A 23,569-nucleotide genomic window follows, 5' to 3' on the forward strand; every position below is an offset into this window, starting at 1 on the left:
ATGCCAGGGAAACTACGCTGTCATATAGGGAGGAGATGGCGCTGCCCTGTGGGAATCTGCAGCCCACTCCCCAGATGTGTCAGAGCCGTTCCTTCCACATGATAGGGGCTTGTTTATGGGGTGTTCTGCATCTCATTTACATGCTTCTCATAAGGTGTGGGGAAAACACAGGAAGCCACCCCCCTTGTGGGACTGACGCTTTCTCCTATGCAAATATTTAGCCCCCTCATGCTCCACTTGTGGGGGGATAGCAAGAGTTCCTCAAAACAGACCCTCTTTAAACTGGAGGATACACTGACCCTTCCTCTGCTCCGCCTTCCCCACCAGCCAGGAGGAGCGGGGGAGGGTAGGAGAGTGAGAGATGCCCACCGAGAGGTAAAGCCCTAACAGAGAAGCGGAGAAGGTAGGGGGGCACCCAGCAGACAAGAAGGGAGATGCCTGGGCACAGAGAGAGACATAGGCCGGCGAGGGGATCAGACACAGAGACAGCGCAGAGGAGATGACAGCGACAGAGAGAAGCGATCTAAGAGAAGTAGAGGGGAGCTGGTGGGCAAGGAACAGGGGGTGCCGAGGGGAAGGGGCTGCGGGGGGACACAGGCCCTGATGTGATGTGATGTGCGAGGTGGTCTGATCCGGGGACAAGGCAGAGCAGAGGGGCACGCGTGTGCAGAGCCTCCACCTCCAGCCCCACTGCCCCCGGCTTCAGATCCCCTCCCAGGGCTGAGGTGGAGTCAGTGCTGAGGGAGGCGCTGGGCGCGGGTTTCAGCTGAGAGGTCCTGGGAGCTCCTGGCTGATGGCTGGGCAGGATGCGGGGGTGGGGGGGGAGATGCAGCTGGGGGTCTCCCGGCAGAGGCGGCCGAGGGGGCCTGGTCAGCACACCTGCTGGCTGAGGGGGTCTGGGCCGGGCCTGCTCCGAAGGGCCCGGCCCATCCCTCTCCCCAGGCTGGGGGTGAGAAAAGGAGAGTGATCGGCGGCGTGTTCGAGCGAGGCAAGCCGAAGTTTCCGCCTGAGCCTCACCACTCACGAGCTGTGCAACCTGGCATAAAATAACTTCCTCAAACCTCAGCTTCCTCATCTGTAAAATGGAAGTGGAAAATGTACTCTAAAGGGTTGTAGACATTAAATAGGACACCAGATGTAAAAAGCTTAGCCTGGCGCCTGATTCGTGGGACACCCAGTAGCGAGCACCTGGGGCCCTTGTGGTGGCTGCTCATTATTTTTCCTACTCTGTTTCCAAAGTGTGTGTGTCTGGGAGTCTGGGGATGGTGGGGAGCAACTCTTGTTTCTCTCTATTGTTAAGTTAGAGGAGGCAGTTGCGGGAGTAGCCTGAGCCCCCTAAAATGCCATCTAGTAACAACCATTCCATGCACAGGGGCGCTTTTTCGAGTTTACCAAGGGCTTGCTGGCACATTAAGAAATAGGCATTATCTGCATTTATAAAGGAGGAGCGAACCAGTGATCAGAGAGGTTCAGAGACTAACCCGGGGTTCCCCAGCTCACAGCTTGCTGAGCCATGTGCAGAAGCCGTGCTCAGGATGGCGGTGCGGGGGGAGACAGGGGTACCCTTTCCAGGGCAGCACGATTCGGCCGCGGCAGGAGGTCCCAGCAGCCTCCCCGGGGTGCTCTGACCCCCGCCCAGCCCAGGCCCAGCACACCCAGGAGATTTCTCAGGCCCAGCCATCTGTCTCCCCCAGCCCCACACCAGCCCTGGCAGCGCCTGGTCCCCCAGGGCTGTCGCCAATACACGCCGCAGCATTTTACTTCTGCTCCGGAGTAATGAAAGAGGTTTCTTTCCCTCAGAATTTAATTTCACGCCTGAGACTCCGTGATTAATTCCCTCCCTCCACCCCTTCCTCCACCACCCTTTCGGCCCCTCCGCTGGTAAATTCTGCGGTGTGCCACGGAATTTGTGTATTTTGCATCAATTAAGTGTCACATTGAGTAATTCTTCCCAGGCACTGGGTTTGTTTATCCCAAGCATTCCCACAGGGTTGGGGGTAGGGGGAGAGAGGCACAGAGCGGGCAGGGAGGGAGGGCGGGTGCCAGATAGTAATTGCCCCGCACATCTGCCTAGTGATTTAGCATCAGTCAAGCTCTTTGACATGAATGTTGTCACTGCTGCCTCCAACAGCCTTACAGGGTCCAGAGGCAGCACCTCTACCACACAGAGGAAACTCAGGCTAAAAGATCTTAAGACTCACCCAAGGCCACACAGCTAATCAGTGACCCAGGCAGACTTGCGCCCAGGGTTCCTGATTCTCAGGCCATGCTTCTGAAGATCAGTGGAAGGTGTGTTAAGGGAGCAGAGAATTTTCTAGAAACTCTTACCCCTAGAGAGGAGAATTCCTAGCCCAACCCTTCTCTAAGGGAAATGAGCTGAGGACACAGGAAACTTCCCATTAGTGAAAGAGGACCCAGAAGAGGTTGGCCACTCTCACCATTCGTTCTTGAGCAAAATTCGGTATTAGACTATTCCTTCTCAGACTGTATTTACCGAACAAGGGTGGAGGGGAGATCTGGTTTCTGATCTTGGCTCTGCAGTGTGATCCTGGGCAGGCCACTGCTCCTCTCTGGTCTCAGGGTCCTCATCTGTCTGTGACTGCCAGGGTCCCTAAGCCAGCTCTACTATTCCATGCCTATGATAATTCTGCAATGTGGAAAAATCAGACCCCTGGCCCGCCCCACACCTGAGTGTCCCTATACATCCTCCCTCGGACATTTAATGGTTCAACAGTCACAGGCCCTGCTCTGTGTCTGGTATGGGAGATACAGCAATGGACAAACACTTTCTCAAGAGGCTTGCAGTCTTCTGAGGAAGACAGATCCATGCTAACTGATGCTGAGGAGGCCATGGGGGAGCAGCGACGGTGTTTGGGAGGAAATGGGGTGGCTGCGGGCAGGGGTGAGGGAGGCTCCATCTTCACTGTATACTCTCCTACACTGTCTGAAGTTCTGCCATGTGCATGTATTATCCTTTTAAATTTTTTTCTTTAAAAATAAAAGGTTGTTTGAAAATAAAATGAAAGAAAAAGAAAACTCCATGGTAGTCCAATGAGAGTGGTGGGAAGAACATCCAGAAGGGGTGACATTTAAGCTGGTTTGTGAAAGACCAATAGGGGCTGGCCTAGCAGAGCAGGCTGGCTGGGCACCCAGGTGGAGAACAGTGTGAGGACACAGCTGCCACAAGTGAGAAACTGTTGAGATGAGATAAGAAGGTGGGGGGTGGCAGGCCTGGCGGGCTAGGCCAGGGACTCAGCTGGGGCTGAATCATGGTGCTAGAAGGCCTAAGCTTGGGAGTGGGTTGCATCGTGTAGGCAAAGGGGAGCCTACGGAGCCCTTATAGCAGAGAAAGTTCCCAGTGGCCAGAAAGCCCAGGGAGGCCTTTAGGGTAAGAACGAGACTGAGTAGCAGCTGGAGACTGCCCACAAACAGCACGGGCATCACACACAAAATCCTACCAACAAGGACCTTGGTCTTCTGCAGCTTAGGGCCACGGGTCCTGCAGGGTCTGGCTGCCCTTGGTCTAGGATTGTTTGGGGCTGGGGGGAGAGGCTTAGCTTCTGCATCCAATGGGCTCTGGTGGAAATGTACTGGCCTTGGCTCTGAGTCTGCCCAGATTAGAGGTGGGAGGAGACAGGGCAGGGCAGGTAGATTGTTCCCCTATCCTTGAGGGGCACCTGCAGTCCAGTCTGAGCCCCAGACCAAGGCTTACCAAGAATTGCAAACTTGAGATGCTCTAACTCTGCTCCTGGGCTGGGGCCAGAGTCCAGGACCGTTGGTGTGAAAGCTGCTCTTGTGCCCTCCCTCGTTGCCCCTTGTCCTGTTTCCTTTCTTCCATCTGTCTGTCTGTCTGTCTGTCTATCTACTCAGTCTAGACTGCCCACCATATCCTCTCCCCGCCAAGCTTCCAGTCCTGGTTCTCAGGGCCTCACTCTAGCCAGAGTCTGGGGCACAGGGCAGCACAGTGAGCACCCCCCTCTCTGGGCACCAGTGGGCAGCAGGTTCCTGTTCTGGGCTCCTGCCTCCCTCCCCAGCCCCCACTTCATCCCCTCCAAGGCTGGCCAGGGCCCCTGACACTCTCTGCCTTGCAGACCCTGCCGAGTCGATCCCCACCATCCTGGACGGCTTCCACTCCCAGGAAGTGTGGGCCGGCCACACGGTGGAGCTGCCCTGCACCGCCTCCGGCTACCCCATCCCCGCCATCCGCTGGCTTAAGGATGGCCGGCCCCTCCCAGCAGACAGCCGCTGGACCAAGCGCATCACAGGGCTGACCATCAGTGACCTACGGACTGAGGACAGTGGCACCTACATTTGTGAGGTCACCAACACCTTCGGCTCGGCAGAGGCCACGGGCACCCTCACGGTCATCGGTGAGCAGGGGAAGCCCCACTTCCAGCTCCGGTGACCTTTGAGAGCACCACAGTGTGACGGGGCTGGGGGTCAGGGCAGCTGCCGCCCCTGCTGGGGATAGTCCCCTGCTTGGGGAAGGCAGTTTGGTGTCCTGCCTGGGAAAAGCCCTGGGTTTGAAATCAGATGACCTGCCTTTCGGGTCTGGCATTATTGCATAGTAACCACCCCTGGGTAAATAACATAACCGTGATCCTCACCTCTGTGTCCTTTTCTGCAAAATGGGATAATGATCCCGGCCTTCCTTCCCGCCAGAGGACACAGGACTCAGAATGGACAATAATGTGACAGTGATGAGCTTGCAAGGCTTCCTGGCCTATTGGGGAGAGGCGGGGTCTGTACTAAAAGTACTCTGATGTCAATCGTTAGAGGGGACAAACGTCACGGAGCCAGTGTGGAGAGCCGGAGGCTTGGCAGCCCTCTGCTGCTGCTGAGGCCCAGGGGGCAGTGAAGTAGAGGCCAAGGGCTGGTGCCAGGGGAAGAACCCTGCGAAGGACTCGTGAGACCAGGGGCACCCTTTGCCCCCACCATCCCTGACTCTCCCTCATGTGGCCAGGCCTCGGGCTCCTCATCTGTAAAATGAGGAGGCCCCTTCCAGCTCTGGCATCCAGGGTCGGACTCTGAGTCCCCTGCTCTCTGTGCTGCCAGGAAGGCCTCAGCCGCAGCGGGGCTGGGCTTTGGAGGCCCCTGGGGAAACGCACTCCTAGGTAACATCAGCAGCCTGAGGCCCTAAGCCTCGTGCTGATGGCATTGTGAGGGTCCTGTGTGACCCAGGCGGTGGACGGAGGTTGTCCAGAGGCAGTCCTGCCCCATCCTGCAGAAGGAGCCCCTCTGCCACTAAGTCTGACCGAAGAGGCTCCCCTCCCCCCTTTGCCACCCAGCTCAGGGCCACAGAGCGGCGGGTCTGGGGCCCTCGGGTAGACCAGAGAGGCACACAGAGCCCACTCCATCCTGGGCTATCTCCTGGGCCTGCAGTCCTGTTGCCTTCAGCCCAGATGTGGGCCCAATCTCCTCCCTGCAGCCGAGGGCACCTTGGCACTGTGAGGGCATTTATCTATAGCACTGAGAAGACGCTCTCCCCGTGTGAAGCAGGAAGAGCAGAGGGAGCCCCTAGGAACTCTCTGGAAGTGACAGTGCCTGACGCAAATATATAGGTGAAATACCGAGAGCTGGCCTCAGGGGCTGGGGGTCCCCTCCTGTAAAACAGGCAGATAAAGGGGCCAGGGTGCATGCCCTTACTTCTTGCACTAAGCACTAGCCCAAATCATTCAGTCCAGTATGACCCCCCCACTCCCCACCTTCCTGACACACACACACACACACACACACACACACACACACACACACAGTCTCAGGGAAGAGGTCGGGAGGGCAGCACAGACCCAGATACTTGGAAAATTAGCAAACCTGCCTCTGGGTAAATTGGTGTTCATAGCCCCTGCCTCAGTACACACAGGCCAGGAGGTCCTTACACACACACACACACACACACACACACACACACAGGCAGATATGCTGAAAGTTCACATTCCCACTTCCCCATACACACATGCTCACATACATGGCGCCTGTACACATACACAGAGGCACACATTCCTCCACCCTAACATGCTTACACTCTAGCACATGCACACAGATATGAGAAATAAAGCCCACAAAGGGGCAAAGCATGCTCTAGGCAGAAGCCCGGGGGCAAGAAGCAGTGCAGGTGTGCCGGGTGCTGTGCTCTAGAGGCTGTGTAGTGAGAGGGTGGCAAGGTGCCTGGGGGCTTTGATGGCCTTGACTGCCACGCTGAGTCATTGGGTGCTACGCAAGGTCTCAGCTGGGCAGCGGCCTGCTGCAGCATGCAGAGGCAGGCAGGAGGGCACTGCATGGGTCCAGGCTGGGAGGCATGGCCTGCCATGGTAGGGATGAGGGGCAGAGAGTGTACTGAAGAGTATAAAGCAGGTCAGATGAGCAGACAGTGGCAATTGCTTATCTACATGGGTGTGGGGACAGGGGCTTCCCTGGGTTCTGAGGTAGGGGACAGGATAATGCACCAACCAGCTCCCGCCCTCATGAGCCTCAGCAGCTCCACCTGGGCAGAGGGCACGCGCCAGGAAAGCTCGGGCCATCTTAACGAGCAGGTCGTCTCCTGGCCTGACCCTGCCGTTTAACAGCTGGGTAAACTAAGGTCTAGGGGAATTCACTAGTCCCAGTCCCCCTCACACGGGCTCTGGGGACAGAACCAGAGCCTCTTGGGACCACGGCCGGCCCCCAGCCGCACCCCTCCACAGTAAGCCCTTTTCCTGTTTCTTCTCCGCCCCTTCCCCCTCTGCCCCCGCTGCTTCCCTGCCTGGCCGGGCTCAGACCCCCTTCACGTGACCCTGACACCAAAGAAGCTGAAGACGGGCATCGGCAGCACTGTCATCCTCTCCTGTGCCCTGGCGGGCTCCCCGGAGTTCTCCATCCGCTGGTACCGCAACACCGAGCTGCTGCTGCCCGATGAGACCATCTCCATCCGCGGGCTCAGCAACGAGACCCTGCTCATCACCTCCGCCCAGAAGAGCCATTCCGGGGCCTACCAGTGCTTCGCCACCCGCAAGGCCCAGACCGCCCAGGACTTTGCCATCATTGTGCTCGAGGGTGAGCTGGGGCTGCCGGGACAGAGGTGGGGGTAGGATTCTCACCACCCAGCCAGGAGGTACCCAACCCAGGCTCCGACCTCCCTTCCTGATAGGAGGCATTTATCCAGCTCTTACCACATGTCAAGCAGATGCCTATCGTGGTTAATGCTCCCAAGGGCTCTGCGGGTGACACTGCTTTAATGTTCCCTATTTTGCCGGTTGCAGAAACTGAGGCTTGGGTCCCTTGCTCGGGGTCACACAGCTCTGCCAAAGGACAGAGCTGGGATTTGAACTCAGGTCCCCTAACCATCATGCTGTACTGCCTCTGCATCCCCAAATCACTAGAACTTCACTATTAAAGGGTCTTCTTCAGGATCTCAGAGGTTCTCACTGTCTCGGAGGCCCTGGAACCTCCAGACTGAATCCCACCCCTGCCTGAGGCCCCTTCCCAGCAGGCCCTGTTTCTTACCTCGGACCTGGGTTTCCACCTGCTTCTCTCTTCTGTCAAAGCTGCCACCACCAGGTTCCTCACCCAGCACATCTGTATATGGTTGTCCAGGTTGTTCACTGCACAAAGTGCCCAACCAAGAGGGTAAGGGCTAAAATCTAGCTTGCATTCTACTTGCCAAGCCATGAGCCCTGGCATGGGGCTATTTTTTTGCACAAAAATACAATGAGGGTTAGCAGAGGCCCTACTCTTCTCAATGAATTTCGTAGTTCCCCAGACCTCAAAAGAAAAAAAATATAAACCCCACAACCCTGTTGCTTTCAATAGGATTTTTCTCCACAGTAACAAAGACGCCAAGCCCAGGCAAGCCCCTTGGCTCTCAGGGTCCCACGTGGGTCTGCCTCACAGCCCGTGGGTCCTCATTCCTCAGAAGGTGGGAGCTGGGAGCTGGGCATCCCCTCACCCTGGGGCTGGGCCAGTTAACGGCTCCTCCATCGGCCTGTCTCCTCTTGTCCCACCAGATCCCTGCCCTGTCTTCCCAGTGAGGAAGCGCACCAGCCAGACACAGAGACTTTGAAAGGGGTGCCTTTCATCTCAGGGGATTCTGCACCGGGTGCATTTTCTCTGAGGGGACAGCCATCGTTGGCCAGTTCAGAGCAGGGATTTGAAGAATGAGGCTGGTGGGAGGGGCAGGGAATGGGAAGGGCAGGACAGCCAGAGAGGTGGGGCTCTGGGAAAGAGGCAGAGGAGGGGTCATAGGCAGTGATTCCCAGTGGGCAGTCCCGGGCTGTGCCAGGCGCCAGGTTCTCCCAGATTTAGGTAAGAGTGTCCCCCAGAAATGGGGGTAGGGGCTGGCACACTGGGCTGACATCAGCATTCTGGGGTGAAATGTAGGTGGGCAGTAGAGTGTCATGTTACATTTGCCTGGCTTTCCCTTTACATGTTTTTTTGGGGTTTTGCTTGTTAAAGTACTTAACACCTATGTCAATCCTTACAACAATCCCATGTAGAAGGACGGCCAGGGTTAATAGTTGCATCCCCCATGTGCCTTGGAGGAAATTGGGCCTCGTGGTTACCTGTCCTGGCCCAGTCATTCGTTTAGCCAAGACTTAAGGCCTGGCCAGAGACGCCCCCCCACCACTGCCTGGGCAGCTTGCAGTTCAAGCCTCAAACCTGAGGTGTTTTTGCTAACAGGGCTATAGCACCACCCACCTCCTGCTGGCATGAGAGCTGGAATCGGGTTCTGCAGGTCCAGCCCAGTCAGTTCCTGGCTCCACACAGAGTCACCTCTGAACCCCTTTGTCTTTATTAATAAAGGGAGGAGAAGGAGGCAGAAAAGAGCAGTGGAGAGGAGCTGCTAAGCATCTGTAATGCGTTCATTCATTCAGTCCTCACAGCACTGGCTTTAGCAGGGTAAAGCCATTCACCCCAATTTCCTTCATCCTCCATGGATAAGAGATGGGAAGGTGGAAGACACAGCGCTAAGAAGTGGTTGAGGGAGGACTCGAATCCGGGGTCTTAGCTCCTGTGCGGCAGCAATGGGTGCCTGGCAGGGTTTTGTGGACAGCCTGCGGACTGTGTACCTGTAAGCTCTGTGCTGTTATTATAGTTGCTCCTCCCCCTGCTGGGATGGGTGGCCTGGTGGGACGGTCTCTCCGTGGCTCGGTGACCCTGAAGGGGGCTCCTCGCTCCCTGCAGACGGCACGCCCCGCATCGTCTCGCCCTTCAGTGAGAAGGTGGTCAACCCCGGGGAGCAGTTCTCGCTGATGTGCGCGGCCAAGGGCGCCCCGCCCCCCACGGTCACCTGGGCCCTGGACGACGAGCCCATCGTGCGGGACGGAAGCCACCGCACCAGCCAGTACACCATGTCCGACGGCACCACCATCAGCCACATGAACGTCACGGGGCCCCAGATCCGCGATGGGGGCGTGTACCGGTGCACGGCGCGGAACTCGGTGGGCAGTGCTGAATATCAGGCGCGAATAAACGTAAGAGGTGCCTGTCTACATTTAAATATCAGAATAGGCTTTTGAGTTCCTTGCCATCTCTGTGGTCTCCATTATTCTTGTGGTGTTTAGTGTTTACTATTAATCGTCATTTTGATTTTAGTAGAAGTCTCCCTCTTCTCTTTCTCCCCCTTCCCCTGCCCTCCACAAGTCCCATCAGCCATTCTTGTGTGTGTCGTACGTGTGCGTGTGTGTGTGTGTTTGCGTGTCTGGTATGGTTCACACCCCTTTGCATTCCCATTCCCTCCTTCTCCCCCCTTTTCTCCTGCAATCCGACCTGTCCACCCCGACCCTGTTCCTCCCCATCAAATCCCTCAGGCCCCAGGTACACTTAAGCTCCCCACCGGCATTCACCAGCCAGACAGGGAAGGGGCAGCAGGCCTGGGCTTGACATTTGGTAGTGGTGCCCACAAGGCTGTGCTTCCTGAGTCCTCCCATTGTGCCAGCCCCCATGCTCCAGGAGGTGTAAGCAGCCAGGAGCCAGGGCGTCAGCTCCCCACGTGCCACCCCCTCCTCCCTGCCAAGGCCCAAACCATCAAGAGTAGGGGGCTGAGGCTGGGGGTGCCCCAAGGCTGATGGAAGGAATCCTCAGCTGATGGTCCCCATATCTCAGTTCTTCAAGTCACTGCCATGAGAACAATCTCCTCTGAAGTTCTTTGCAGCCTCGTGGGGTCAGACTGGTCCTCATCTGACCCTGCCAGTGACCTCTAACCAGTGACCTCTATAATAAGAGGAGGAACGTGCAAGGAGGAGTGGGGTGCTGCTTAAGGGCACTGGTAGCTGCCATGAGGACAAAACAGGGGAGCAGGGGTTCATGCAAAATTCACCTGGGCTTGGCCCCGAATCCCACAGGAGAAACGTGGCCTCCCCGTTGGCCACAGTCTTGCAATCTGCATTGGAAGGGGACAGAGCTGCAGGGTCCTGGGAGATTCCCTGGCCCAGCTCCTCGTCGACTAGGTGGGACACAGGAAGCCCAAGTGCCTTGTACCTACTCTAGCCCTATCCCTGCCTGGTGGCTTCTGAGCCCCCTTTACAACAGCCACATTGCCATTGGCCCAGCACCCCAGCTGAACACATTCCCTCTCCACGGTGTGATCTGAGCCCCCCACCTGTAACCCCTTCTCCAGGGCTCACAAAACCTGTTTAAGGGGAATTAACGCATCCCATGAAGACCTTCTTACCGCCTTTCTAACTTTTACTGTATGTAAGATCCTTTTTGGTTATAAGACCATCGTGTGGACAAGGCAAATGAAAATAGCAAAATATCCACATTGCCAATTTAACCCCGAAATCTTAATCTCCTCCTAAATGAGGACTTTCCCTCCCTCCCCCACAAATCCTAGTCACTTCTTAGTGGACTTTGGTTTGCTCATATACCCCATCCCGTTAGGGGAATGGATTCCTGCCCCAGGCATGAGTGGAACATGTCTGTTTGCACCTATTTGAAGCTAGTGGCAGTGTGTCCCGGAGAGTCCCGGAGGGCCCCAGGTGCCACCTCCGCCTTTAGCTTTGTAGTAAAGGCCTCCGTCTCCCTGCACCACGTCGCCATCCCCTGATCCCCTGATAGTTTCAGAGGCCAAGAAGCCGAGCAGGGCATCACAGGGCAGCTCCTGGCTGCCCCTGGCTAACCGCCCCCCCGGCTCCTCCTCTCCTCCTCCTCCCCCCTCCTGACTCCCGCCCAGGGCCCCCAAGCATCCGAGCCATGAGGAACATCACCGCGGTGGCTGGGCGGGATGCGCTCATCAACTGCAGAGTCATCGGCTATCCCTACTACTCCATCAAGTGGTACAAGGACGCCCTGCTGCTGCCCGACAACCACCGCCAGGTGGTGTTCGAGAACGGGACCCTCAAGCTGACCGACGTGCAGAAGGGCATGGACGAGGGGGAGTACCTGTGCAGTGTCCTCGTCCAGCCCCAGCTCTCCATCAGCCAGAGTGTCCACGTGGCTGTCAAAGGTAGGCCTCCCCCTGGCGCAGGGCCCACCTGCTCACCCAGGATTGGGGGACCCCCTCCAGCCAGCCGCCTGGGAGCAGCAGGCAGTCCTGAGTGAGTGGAAGGCCAAGGAAGGGGGCCCCAAGCCAGAGTTTGGGAGAAAGGGGGCAGGTGGGAGATCGTGGGGGTCACAAGCAAGCCACGCATCCTCTATAGCCAGGTTCCCTCTGGAGGTTGCAGGATGGGCAGCACTGACCCCCCATGGGCATGGGGGCCAGGGACACCCAGAGAGGCTCAGGTCAGAGATGGTGGGCTGTGTAAGTCCCCTGATGCCAGCAGGGGCCCCGGAGACCAGCAGGCGTGGGAGAAGGGCAGGAGAGCAAAGCAACAGGAGGCTGGGAGCCCTGACCCCTTTCTGGGGCCCAGATGGTGGCGTGGGCTGCTTTCGCAGGATGGTCAAGGCCCGTCCACCTGCTAACGCTCTGAGGCCTAGAAAGTACCACCTGGTGCCTAAAATGCTCCTCCCTCCTAGGCCCTCATGCTCCCTGCATGAGGCGTGTGTTTTGTATGGGGGCATTTAGCATGGTGCCTGGTACATGGTGGCCATTCAGCAAAGGTCTGTGGTTTAAATGAATGAACGATTAGAAAAGAGCAAGTAAATGAATGTGAGTAAACGATGGATGTCCCTTGTATGGATGTGTGACATGTCCACCCAAATAAATTCTTTGGAACTGTCAGGCCTGGAGACCGTCTGGGCAGTGGGTGAGAGTAGGGTGGCCTGGTTGCTCTGGGGGCAGGCTGGGGAGGAAAGGCCAGTGAAAGCCGGGCAGCTGGCAGGGGGGAGGTCACTGAGTCTGGCGGCGAGATAAGCAAGGGGCTTATGTCCCTTTCTGAAGAGCCAGGTGGGTTCAAGCACAGGGTGGACATGCAGGGGCCTGTCCTCTGCTGCTGGAGGCTCTGGAAGCATATGCAGATGGCACCTGGGCTCCATGTGGGAGGGAGGAGGGCTGAGGTCTCCTGCCCGCACCCCGACCTCCAGCAGCCAACTGCAGTCATTCCAATAGCACGACAGCTATCACCGTGGAGGGTGATGTGCCAACCACATGCTCTGTTCCTTTTAATGCTGCCACTGCCCATTTATCTAAGGCAGGTGCCATTTTAGCCCCAATTTCCAGGGCAGAAGGCTGAGGCATAGGAAAGTGAAGTAAACAGCTGTCTGGAGTCAGAATTTTTCCCAGGTCTGTTTAACTCTAGACTCTCAAACCCAGAATGACCTGGAGCTGCAGAAATGGCAGGCTGGGAGGAAGAGCATTTCTACGCTCCATCTCAGGCAGAAAGAGGGCCCCCAGGACTGCCAGAGAGGAAGTCAGGAAGAGAGACAGGCTCACCTGGGCATCTGCACCACCTGGAGTGGAGAGGAGGGCGGTCCCCCCTCCACGTCCCCGAGAGACAGCACGAACCCAGAGAGGACAGGCAGCTAGCTGGGGCTCCAGGCTAGAGGAAGGGACAAGAGGTGGAGGGGCCAGGCTGTGCAAGGACCCTGGCACGGAGGTGAGGCCCCTGTGGGACCCAGAGTCCGGAAGCAGTGGAGGCCTGTGGACAGAAGAGGGGAGTGGGGGAGAAGGAAGGGCTCGGGGAAACAGAGGCAGCATGTGGGTCTGGCCCCTCCATGCCTGTGGTGCTGATGGGAGCAGGGGAACAGCAGGAAAACCTGAGCAGGACCAGGGAAAGGCGGGCTCCGTACTTCTCTCCCTTGTCACCCGGCCTCACCCTCATCGGCACACAGGGAACGTGTCACATGCATCCTTGTGCACCCACCACCTGTCACAGTGCCAGACAGTGTGTGTTTTTTGAGCTGAAACTGAGACAGTCTGGGATGGAGCGACTTGCTGGGAAGCCTCACTTTGAGCCCCGAGAACTGGGGGAGCTCTGTGGCCCTCTCAGGCCCCGGAGACCCAAACAGCTTCTGCCTCCCTGCCTCTCTGCTGCTGCTGCACCCCAGCCAGGCAAAGAGGGGTCCTGGCCACCTTCTCAGCCTAACGCCTCTGCCCACCTGGAGCCCTGTGCAAACCCCAGGCCGCATCGCCAGCCTGGTGGCCATGGAATACAGCACAGCCTGCCTCCCCGACTCCTGGCATCAAAGGCCACCCATATCCATTTCCATTACAAGCGTGGGCCGAGCGTTTACAGTGTAAACATCACTTATTAAAACATCGAACCTTTGCTCCACTCCCTTTGCCTGCCGGTACCAGTGAGCATTTGGCCTGGTTTGTTGGCTTTAAAAAAAAAAATAGGGCTCCAGCAAGCCTCCGAGTACGCGGAACATCCTGAAAGCTGCTTCTGCTCATCAATTATTCAACCCCATTCAGGGAGCGATCAGTCCTAATGAATTGAATCTGATGCATTCCGTCTCAGCGACTCGCTGGGGCTGTTGTGACTGTGCTTAGCGACAAGAGGAAAGGGGGAGTGTGTGCGTGTGTGTGCAAGGTCCTAGAGGACAGAGCCCGTGCACCGGGCGCGTGTCTCCCCCACCCAGTACAGAGCCTGGCATTCATAAAGCAAGGGCGTGTGTGCGTGTACAATGCGTGCATACAGGCACATGTGCACACATTCCCTCTTCCCCACTCTCAGGGCCTGAAAATCCAGCCTAGAAGGGGTGTCGTCTGTTTTCTATGCGGGGCTCTGGGACCCGGTATGAGGCGGGGCCACTCGGAGAGCTCAGCTCCCTCCTCCTCGTCCCCCCACTCCCTCTGCCCGCACCTCATTAGAATGCATTTCTGCAGAAGAACCCATCAGAGCTGATTATGATCCCGCTGCTTGATTAGCTGATGTGCTCTTCCAAGAACTACTCAAGGGGGAGCGGGGAGGAGGTGCCCCTGGGCATGGAGCGGGGCCTGACTGGGGGCGGAAGGGAACAGGCCCAGGGGCAGCTCTCTAAAGCCCACTCCTGCTGCCAGGCTGGGCCATGCGTCCCCACCTAGAAGATCAGAGCAGAGACCTGGAGTAGAGAAAAGGGCCAGGTGAGGGTGGGACAGGGCACTAGAAGCTTGAGATCATTTGGAAGCGTGTCCCCCCCACCATCACCACCACCCTTCCTCCTCTGACCCCGCATCTCTCTGTGGGGCACAGGCTGGTGGGGGAGGTGGGGCAAAATCTCATGTTGCTCCATGAGCTGGAAAAACAACTGCTGCCTCCGTTCCTTCTGGGACTGCTTGTCTTCTGATGAATTTTTCAAACACTGAGCCAAGAAGAGAACATACCAAACCTGCATGCACACACATGTGTGGAGACCTGTGTGCATGCATGTGCATGCATAGACATATTGGTAAATACTATATGCATGTACATGCAAAAAAATATATACACATTAACCTGTCCACACATTCACACACATACATACATGCATGCTGGCAGTTAAATATACACAGATGTTAAATATACACAAATTCTGTCTGTAACCTCCTATAAGGCAACTCCTGAGCCACAACAGATGGCTGCAGGTGGTACTACATAAAATATTGCCCAGGTGAGCCTGCTGTGGCCCAGCAAGGTGGGCAGGATGAGGATGCTCTGAGGGCTGCTTGGGCTTTGGTGCCCGAGACACTGACTGCAGGGGAGAGCCAGTCTATGGCAAGCACTTTTCTCTGGGCATCTGAAGAGCTCCTTGGCAGGATGAGAGGAGGGCACATAGATCCAATCTAGATTTACTGTCTTTAGGGCCCCCTGTAGCTGAAAAATAATGTAGCATAAAAGCATCTCTGGGCACACAGAATGAATGTTTGATTAAGAGGGCAAGGCTTGCAACTGGGGCTCCTTGGCTTCAGCTCAGTGAGGGAGCATCTCCATCCCCACATCTGAGCCTCAGAGGGGCTCTGGGGCCAAAACAAGGGCATGAGGGGCTTTGTGCCCACGCTCAGCAAGGCCAGGGTAGGGCGGTAGTGCCAGGGTCCTATGGAAGTAAACGGGAGAGGACACACACACACACACACACACACACCCTCACTCCCAAATGCCCGTCCTCCCCACCACACCCATTCTTCCCACACTTCTCGAAACAGTCCTGCCATGTGCTTCCTCCCCAGCACATGGGCTGGGGTTTCTGTGATCATGGGGCTTACAGAAGAGCCAGTCACCTGGCCCAGCACCTGCTGGTGGCGGAGGCAGAGCTTTGGAAGGAACCCACCCGAATCCACAGGAAGGGGACATAACAGGGTCCAGAGGGGCAGATTGCCCAGGTGCACCTGGGGGAGAGTACAGCCAGGACGCCGCTGCCAGCAGCCCTGGTCCCGAGTGGGTGAGCCAGGAACACAGACGCGAGCGTCCTCCTCACTGGGCGGCCAGTGTCATGATCGTGATCTGGTGACCAAACAGCAGCAGCCATGGGCTCAGTCAGGACGGTCACTGAGCACCCTCTGTGCTCCCGGCACTGTTCCTGAACACAGCTATGCTCCGCACAGACAAAAACCCCAGCCCTCGGGGAGCTTCCGTTCCAGTGGGGAAATGGATAACACATAAAATATGTAAAAGATGTCCCCTAGGGAGTGGGGACGAGAGTGCCAGGGGGAGGGGACAGTGGTTGCAATTTTACAAAGGGTGGCTAGGGAAGGCCCTCCTGAGAAGAGAGGGTTGCGTTAGAAAAGAAAAACTGAAGTAAGTTGTAATTTCTAAAATATTAGACTTGTTACACCTGGAAAATCAGCATCAGGCTTCGGAGAGTACTTGGTGCAAGCCCTCCGCCTTTCAGAGAGGGGTCTGAGGTGCACGGCAGAGGCAGCATGGTGGTCACTTGCCAGGAGAGCAGAGTCTGGAACCCAGGGGTCCTGGCTCCCGGGTGTGGCTCTTTCCCTATCTCCATGCTGTTGGGCAGAGAGGCACCAACTTCCCACGGTGCCCATTCTTTGCTAAATAGCTGCAGTAAATAAAAAGGCTCCATCTCAGAGAGAGATGCTGAAAGATGCCATAAAGTGTTTATGGTCTGGGCCGGTGGTCAGCACCCCGCCTTTGCGCAGCACTCCCAAACAAGTGGCCATAAAGGCTTTATGGTGGCAGGACACCTCGCGGCCTGCCACAACTGCTGTATCTCCTCAGCCACTCCAGACTCTGGCCCCATCGCCACTGCGGCACCCTGCTCGGACCCTGTGTCCCTCAAAGCTGAGTTACCCTCTCGCCAAAGATGCCTGTGGCCGGAACGGGGCTTCCGGAGAAGAGTCCCTGGGTTACGTGGCATTCATGCCCCCTACGTTTAGGCTGTGTGCTGGGGACATGCTAGGAGTCAGGGGTGCGGGGGGATCCCTGATGGGCTGCAATCAACATTGAAGAGGTCCCTGGCCGTCACTGTGATGGAGGTGGTCAGAGCCCTGCTCCTGAGGATTGCTTTCCCAGAGGCGGAAATGCACACACACACATTCGGGTAGCCCATGTCCACCTCTGAGTGCTGGGGAAGACACTGCTGACTGACAGGTTGGAAAGCAGCCCCACAGCCGGGCAGCTGCCCATGTGCACATCACAGAGCCCCCACACCTGGCCTCTCAAGCCTCGCACTCACAGCCATCCTCCTAGTGCGCAGCACGCCCATGTAAGAGCAGGGTCCTTGGGCCATCTTCCTCCTGGCTGTCCTCGCGTGCCTGGTGTTATGGGACTGTCAATGCTGGCCTAGAGCCGAGGGAGAGCCTAGCACTCCCACCAAGGAGTTCCTGAGGGGCTCACCAGCCCCAGCGGCACGCCTGCCCCCTAAACCTGTTGGGGGGCAGCGAGTGGAGCTGGGGTCCTGCCGTGGATCTCTGGGAGCTGTCTGCCCATCTGCCTCCCAGAGGACAGTAGCGCTCCAGAGAACTCCGGCCAGCCCAGGGGAACGTCCAACCGCCCAGGAGGGAATGTGATTACTCTCTACTTCAGCAGGCTCTCCGGTAGCTGTCAGTGTTATTCCTAAAGAATGGAAGAAAATGACAGCTCCGATTTGGTCTCTGCCCCTTGGCTCAGCCTTTCTGCTCTCTATCACCCCATGTATTTTGTAAAGAGTCTGTGTCCTTTAAACTTTCAGTCCAAACGCCATCTGCTCCGTGAAGCTGCAGTCGCCCGAACAGTGACTCCGCCCTCTGCTCTGAGTTCAGCCTCTGCATGTCCAGGTGGTGCTGTTCCAATAACCATTGAGGGAAGTGTCTCGCCTCCCCTCGCAAACGAAGAGCTACTGAAGGATCTCTATTTGAAGCATGTTCCTACCTTCCCCAGCCCACACGGAGCGTAATAATGCCTTCATAGAGCAGGCATTTCATTAATATTAGATGAATTAGTTAATTAATGAATTAACCTGCCTTAGGAACTTGTTCCATTATCTAAGTCCCTCCCTTCTTACTAAGAGCGACTGTCTTCCCCTGGCCTGAGCGAGATCTTCCTGCCTGATTCCAGTCGGTCGCTTCCTGCTTACTCTGTCCTCAGTGAGAATGTAGCGCTTGCCCACCCATCCCAGGGGCACGGCCCTGCAGACTTGACAAGCCCTCAGCCCTCTCCTCCCTAAGCAGAACTTCCCAACGACCTGCTTTTCCCACACGTCCCTCTCTGCAACCCTCATCACCGCTTGACCCTCCCCTGGGTCACGTTCAGGCATTCCTGGATGAGGCATCCCCGGAGCAGTGACTGAAAGGATGGGGAGGAGGTTCCCACGAGGCCTGCTGACTCCAGCTTTGGGCCTTAGTGGGAAGGAGGACTGGACCAGAATTGGTCCTGCTGCTGGGACTAAGGAAACCTGGAGGCCAATCTGGGTCTCTGCAACAGCTCCATCAGAAAGTTCTGGGAGGCCACAGGCTGCAATCCCATCTCTGCACCGAAAAAAGTTGTGTTGGGGAGGTGGGAGCATCAGCAGAGCCCAGCAGAAGAATCTCTGGGAAATCTCAGCAATGGTCACTGGGCCTTTACTAAGGTCAGGACTCCAGAGAAATCTATCTGGATGTTTCCAAGGCCCAGGAAACCACTCAGAATACTGCAGACAAGGCCCCAGCCCAGGGAGCATGGCCGCCAGAGGTTGGAATGGAGAGATCCAGACATTGACTGGAGCCCCTGAAAACCTGGTGGGACTCAGGGCCCAGATCTGGGCCCCAGTAGAGCACAAGTAAGAGCAGACAAGGACAGATGCCCAGCTGCATTCATCCATACAGGGGCTGAGGCTTGGAGCTGTGGGGGTTCATGGGGCCCTGGGAGAGCCCTGTGGCTGGATGATGGGTAAGGTGGGAGATGATGATGGGAAGGTCATTCAGGGCCCCACTGAAGGGTCTGGCTTTCATCCCATGGGTCATGGAGGCAATGTCTCCTACATGCCACTTCCTCTGGACCTAAAGCAATTGATCCAGAACTTTCCCAGGCATCCAAAGGGCTGCCGAGAGTTTTTCTAGGACCACCCCTGGCTCTCCCCAGGGGCAGCTCCCTACTGAGACCTGAAAATCCCAGGGGCGCATGAAGGGCCTTTGGGAGTGCATAGGCTGCCCCCTAGCCTCTCCCCCTCAGGGACTGTCCCTGCTGTGGCCACCCCTGGGGAGCCCAGGGTAGAGAGGGGCAGGCTTCCCAGGAGGGCCGGAGCTGGTGCCTGGGAGAAAGCTGGAGGACTGTGGACAGCCTCGTAATTTAATTACCCGAGTGCGGAGAGGAGATCTCATCTACCGGGTGCTCATCTTTGTTAAACTGATTGTCTGTCTCCTCTCTCTTCTCCCCCCACTTGCCGGGGAAGTCGCTGTGGCCTAATTGAGTTATCATAAAGACAATGGCTGGTGCTCTTGCTGGAGCTGAGAAAGGAGGACCCCTCTCGAAGCCCCTCAGCCTCCAGACATGCCCCCCAGGGCTGAGATGCGGGCAGGGAGGTGGAGGTGCTGGACTTCTGCAGGGAGGGAGGCTGTGTGCTTGGTGCTCAGCCAGATGAATCCAGGCAACAGGGTGCCCACTCTGCTCTTTCCTGCCACCCAAGGGGAGCTCACTTATGAGACAAAGGATCTGGGCATGTTTGGGACTTTCTCAGAAAGGCTCCCAGGCAGCAGGAGGGAGAGAGCTTGGGCTTGACAGCAGACAGATCAGGGCTCAGTCCACTGCGCCTCTTATGAGCCGGGTGGCCTGGGACCAGTTCTCTGCTCTGAGCCTCAGTTTTCTCATCTGTAAAACAGAGACAGTCAAGCTCACATCATATTGCTGGAGAAAGGATTCAGGGAGATGGTGTCTATAACTGAAAGAACCAGCAACAGGAGCTCCCACTCACCAATCCTAATGCCTGCTGATGGTGGAAAGGGCTGGGAGGGTAACAGGAGACCAGGCACAGCGCCCAGGTTGTAGATGAGCAGCTGTGGGACGTGCATGGTGGGCAGTCTAGTGCTGGCTTCTTCCCGTGCCAGCCTGTGCACATCATCTTTACCGACTCTAGTCCCCCAGAGAACTATGACATGCAGCTCCAGGATGAGAAGGTGGGCCTGGGGGCACTGAGGAGCAGCAGGGAAGCTGGGGGAGCTGAGCGCTGTCAGCAGGCAGAGGGAGAAGGGATGCACAAGGGTTCTCACCAGTCCAACTCCAGGGCAAATCTGAAGGTCAGGATGAACACAAACCAGCCAGGGCCCTGAATAGTGACCATGGGGCCAGCCTGGGTGGGCAGGGGGATCAAGCCAAGGGCCAATGCAGGGCTCCCCAAGAGATTCTGCAGGCATAGAACAAGGCACCAGCCCCTCAGGGGACTCCCAGCCAGGGCACCCCAGGGTCAGGAGCACAACGGTGAGGCAGATGAACAGGCCGGGGCGAGTCGGGAGCCTGACAGCAGTGCCCCCCTTGCCTCCCCAGTGCCCCCTCTGATCCAGCCCTTCGAGTTCCCACCTGCCTCCATCGGCCAGCTGCTCTACATCCCCTGTGTGGTGTCCTCGGGGGACATGCCTATCCGCATCACCTGGAGGAAGGACGGACAGGTGATCATCTCAGGCTCAGGCGTGACCATTGAAAGCAAAGAATTCATGAGCTCCCTGCAGATCTCCAGCGTGTCCCTCAAACACAATGGCAACTACACGTGCATCGCTAGCAACGCAGCAGCCACCGTGAGCCGGGAGCGCCAGCTCATCGTGCGTGGTGAGCAGGCCAGCGACAGGGGAGGGAGGACCCAGGTCTGTCTGCTGCTAAAGGGGTCTCTCTACGTTTCGGGTTTGAATCACAGGCTGATGGGAGGTTGTCTCCAACGAGGCCTTAAAGATCAAGAGAGTCGAGCCTCTTTCATTCTAGGCCAGGAAACTGAGGCCCTGGAAGGGGGAGGCACTTGCTCAGTTAGTCACTGGAAAAGTCAGGGTCGGAACTCAGAACTCCCAGCTTCCCACCCACACTCAGCAAACCCTCTCAGCATCTTGGGATTCAGAGCTGCCTGCTCCCAACTTTATAATAGGCTGGGCTGGGCTCATGTGGAATAGAAGGTACCTGAGCCCTAGAAAACCTATCAGACCGAGCTGCTCTGTTTCTCTCCACCTTCCCTCTCTCTGCAGTGCCCCCTCGATTTGTGGTGCAGCCCAACAACCAGGATGGCATCTATGGCAAAGCTGGTGTGCTCAACTGCTCAGTGGACGGCTACCCTCCACCCAAGGTCATGTGGAAGCATGCCAAGGGTAAGCCGCCAGCTAGCCAGCATCTCCGAGCACGGCCAGGGATGGGGAGGGGAGGGCGCTGCTCCTGGCCCTGGGGCAGCCTTGGGTTCTGAGCTTTAAGGGGCCCCAGGCCATGCTTGACCTGGGGTTCATCCTCAGCCACCCACAGGAACAACTGTGTCATGCTGACTCCTAATTTTCCCTTGTCCCCACAGTGTGACCTCTCCCCTCATCCTCTGGCCCTAGAACTCAGTCTCTCTCTGCCTTCCCCCACCTCCTCACACTGCCCACCCTGCTCTCGGGGCCCAGGCCCTCACTGGCCCCTGCTTCTCACGAGTCAACCAGTTCTGGGATCTTGGGCCTTCATCCTGAGAACGTATTTGGAATCTGACTAAGCGCCATGTCAGCCTCTTATAGAGCAGAAGTGTCCCTTGGACCACGTCCACCGCCAACACTGGGGGAAGGAGAGAGGCCACCACAAAGTCTTGGAGGGCGGCTGGCCCCTTTCCCAGGCCTGGCCTCCTGAGACCAGGCAGCTGCCATGTGAGGGCTCAGTCTCCCCTCTGGCTGTCACCACGCGACCTAAAGACAACTCCTGCTTCCTCTCCAAGGAGTTCATCCCCAAAGCAGCTCAGTGCCGAGGAGGCTGTGGGCCCCCGACTCTGCTAACCTCGGAGCTGGGGCAGGGCTGGACCTCCATGAGGGTCTTTCCTGAAGCCCAGCAGGAGCCATGTGGGCTCCCAGAGTGTTGGGGAGGCTACAAAATGGCCCTAGATGGTCAAGAGAGAGGGCCACTCCATGGGGCACGCCAGTCCTCGCCCGCTCCCTCCCGAGCCTAGATGCCAGCCCTCTAACCACTGCCTCCTTCCAGGGAGCGGGAACCCCCAGCAGTACCACCCGGTGCCCCTCACCGGCCGCATCCAGATCCTGCCCAACAGCTCGCTGCTGATCCGCCACGTCCTGGAAGAGGACATCGGCTACTACCTCTGCCAGGCCAGCAATGGCGTGGGCACCGACATCAGCAAGTCCATGTTCCTCACTGTCAAGAGTGAGTCCTGCCCCCAGGCAGCCCTCTGGGCATCTGATCCCCAGGCAGGGCCCCTCTCTGCACTCACCCTGCCTCCTCGCTTGGTTTCCATTGCTCCCCCTGTGACAGGAGGCAGGGAGGGTTCCTAGTCAAGAGGCGGGCTTGGGACCCTCAGACGGGGTGGGGGGGGGTACAAAAACCCTCTCATCTAAACCAGGGTGAGTTGAGGCCTCACCCCAAATGGCCCTGGCTCACTCCTGCCGTGATGAGCTCGTGGTTTGCTGTAGCCGAGTATCATGTGGCTTCCTATTTCCTTTGCCCTGTAGGTTGGCAATTTCATCTGAATAGTCATATCAAATAGTTTATTTCTGTTGCTCAATAATATACACCTGTTTGTGGCTTAGAGGGAGGACACCTTATACACAATGTAGGACACAGGCCTGTGAGCAGAAAACCTGGGTCCAATTCCAGATCTGCCCGATGACCTTTGGGACTTTACGCCAGTCACCTCACCTCTCTGAGCTCCAGTTTCCTCCCCTGTACTAGCAGGTCCTTCCCTGCCCACCCACCCCACAGAATTGTTGTGCAAAACACAGGAACTGGTCACAGAAAGGGGAAGATGTTTTGGAAAAGCCAGGAGAGCAATAAAACTCCCCATAACTTGGCACCCTACCTATGGCTTCTAAATCCCCAGGTGCAGAGCCGAGCTCAGAGGCCTGGGGAGCCCAGAATCCCCTGGGTTCTAGGTCACCCACAGACGCTCCTGCCGGCTATGCTTCTAAGCAATGAGGGGTCTGTAAACAGGCCCCCAGGCATCCTGTCGGAAGGACAGTACCTGTCTGACCCTGTGTCAGGAAGTAGACACAGGCCATGGAGGATAAGCAGTGACAGCCTGAGTTTTAGCGTCTGACTAGCCAAGCATGAATCTCATGCCATGTCATGGTCATCATGAGCTTGAACTGTACTTGACCCTACTGTGCTTCGTTGTCCTGATACACAGAATAAGAGGCATAATAGTGCCTCACCTGTTGTTTTGCGTCAGGAATGAGTCCGGTGATGTGTATAAAACATGTCACGGGCATGGTAACCGGCCCCCAGTACGCTGTCAAGGATGCAGCCAACAAAAACGGACAGGTCTGTTATTCGGAACGGTAGTCCCTCCGGGGACATGAGGAAAGGTTGCTGAGCCCGGAGCTGGGCTGCGGCCCGCCCGGCCTCTCCCCAGAGTTCTCTCCCGTGAGAACCTAGCTGCTTTATCGTTTGCCAAAGCCCATGTTCAGCTCAGCGCAAGACAGGGAAGCCCGGCGATCGATGCTCGGGGAGTGCCCGGCGCTGGCGTGCCCGCCCTGGGGAGCCACTTCCTTCACAATATCAAAAAGCACTTTGTCCTTAATAAAACCAGGCGATCAATCTACATCCCTCAGCCAGGGAGAACTTCGCTGATTCTGCCTGCGCGAGGCGAGGGGAGTAGCGGGCAGCTCCTGGAACCAGCCTTGGTGTTTGGTCCTTATCTCCCGCTTGCAGCAGGAGAGATGAGCCCAAACTCTCAGATTTTT

General features: G+C 57.1%; 1 protein-coding gene across 3 annotated transcripts in view; it reads left to right on the plus strand.

Annotated features, from left to right (window-relative positions):
• The window catches only part of DSCAML1 (DS cell adhesion molecule like 1), a 321,095-nt gene that overhangs the window by 223,359 nt on the left and 74,167 nt on the right, over positions 1-23,569 (plus strand). For all 3 annotated transcript variants that reach the window (XM_036992686.2, XM_036992688.2, XM_036992689.2), the window contains exons 5-11: positions 4,092-4,370; positions 6,757-7,032; positions 9,160-9,456; positions 11,150-11,422; positions 20,205-20,483; positions 20,888-21,007; positions 21,858-22,034. In XM_036992686.2, the coding sequence (XP_036848581.2) occupies positions 4,092-4,370; positions 6,757-7,032; positions 9,160-9,456; positions 11,150-11,422; positions 20,205-20,483; positions 20,888-21,007; positions 21,858-22,034 (1,701 nt within the window). The remainder of the gene's footprint in view (positions 1-4,091; positions 4,371-6,756; positions 7,033-9,159; positions 9,457-11,149; positions 11,423-20,204; positions 20,484-20,887; positions 21,008-21,857; positions 22,035-23,569) is intronic.

The sequence above is a fragment of the Manis javanica genome, chromosome 6, assembly GCF_040802235.1.
Source record: "Manis javanica isolate MJ-LG chromosome 6, MJ_LKY, whole genome shotgun sequence".
Lineage (NCBI taxonomy): Eukaryota > Metazoa > Chordata > Mammalia > Pholidota > Manidae > Manis > Manis javanica.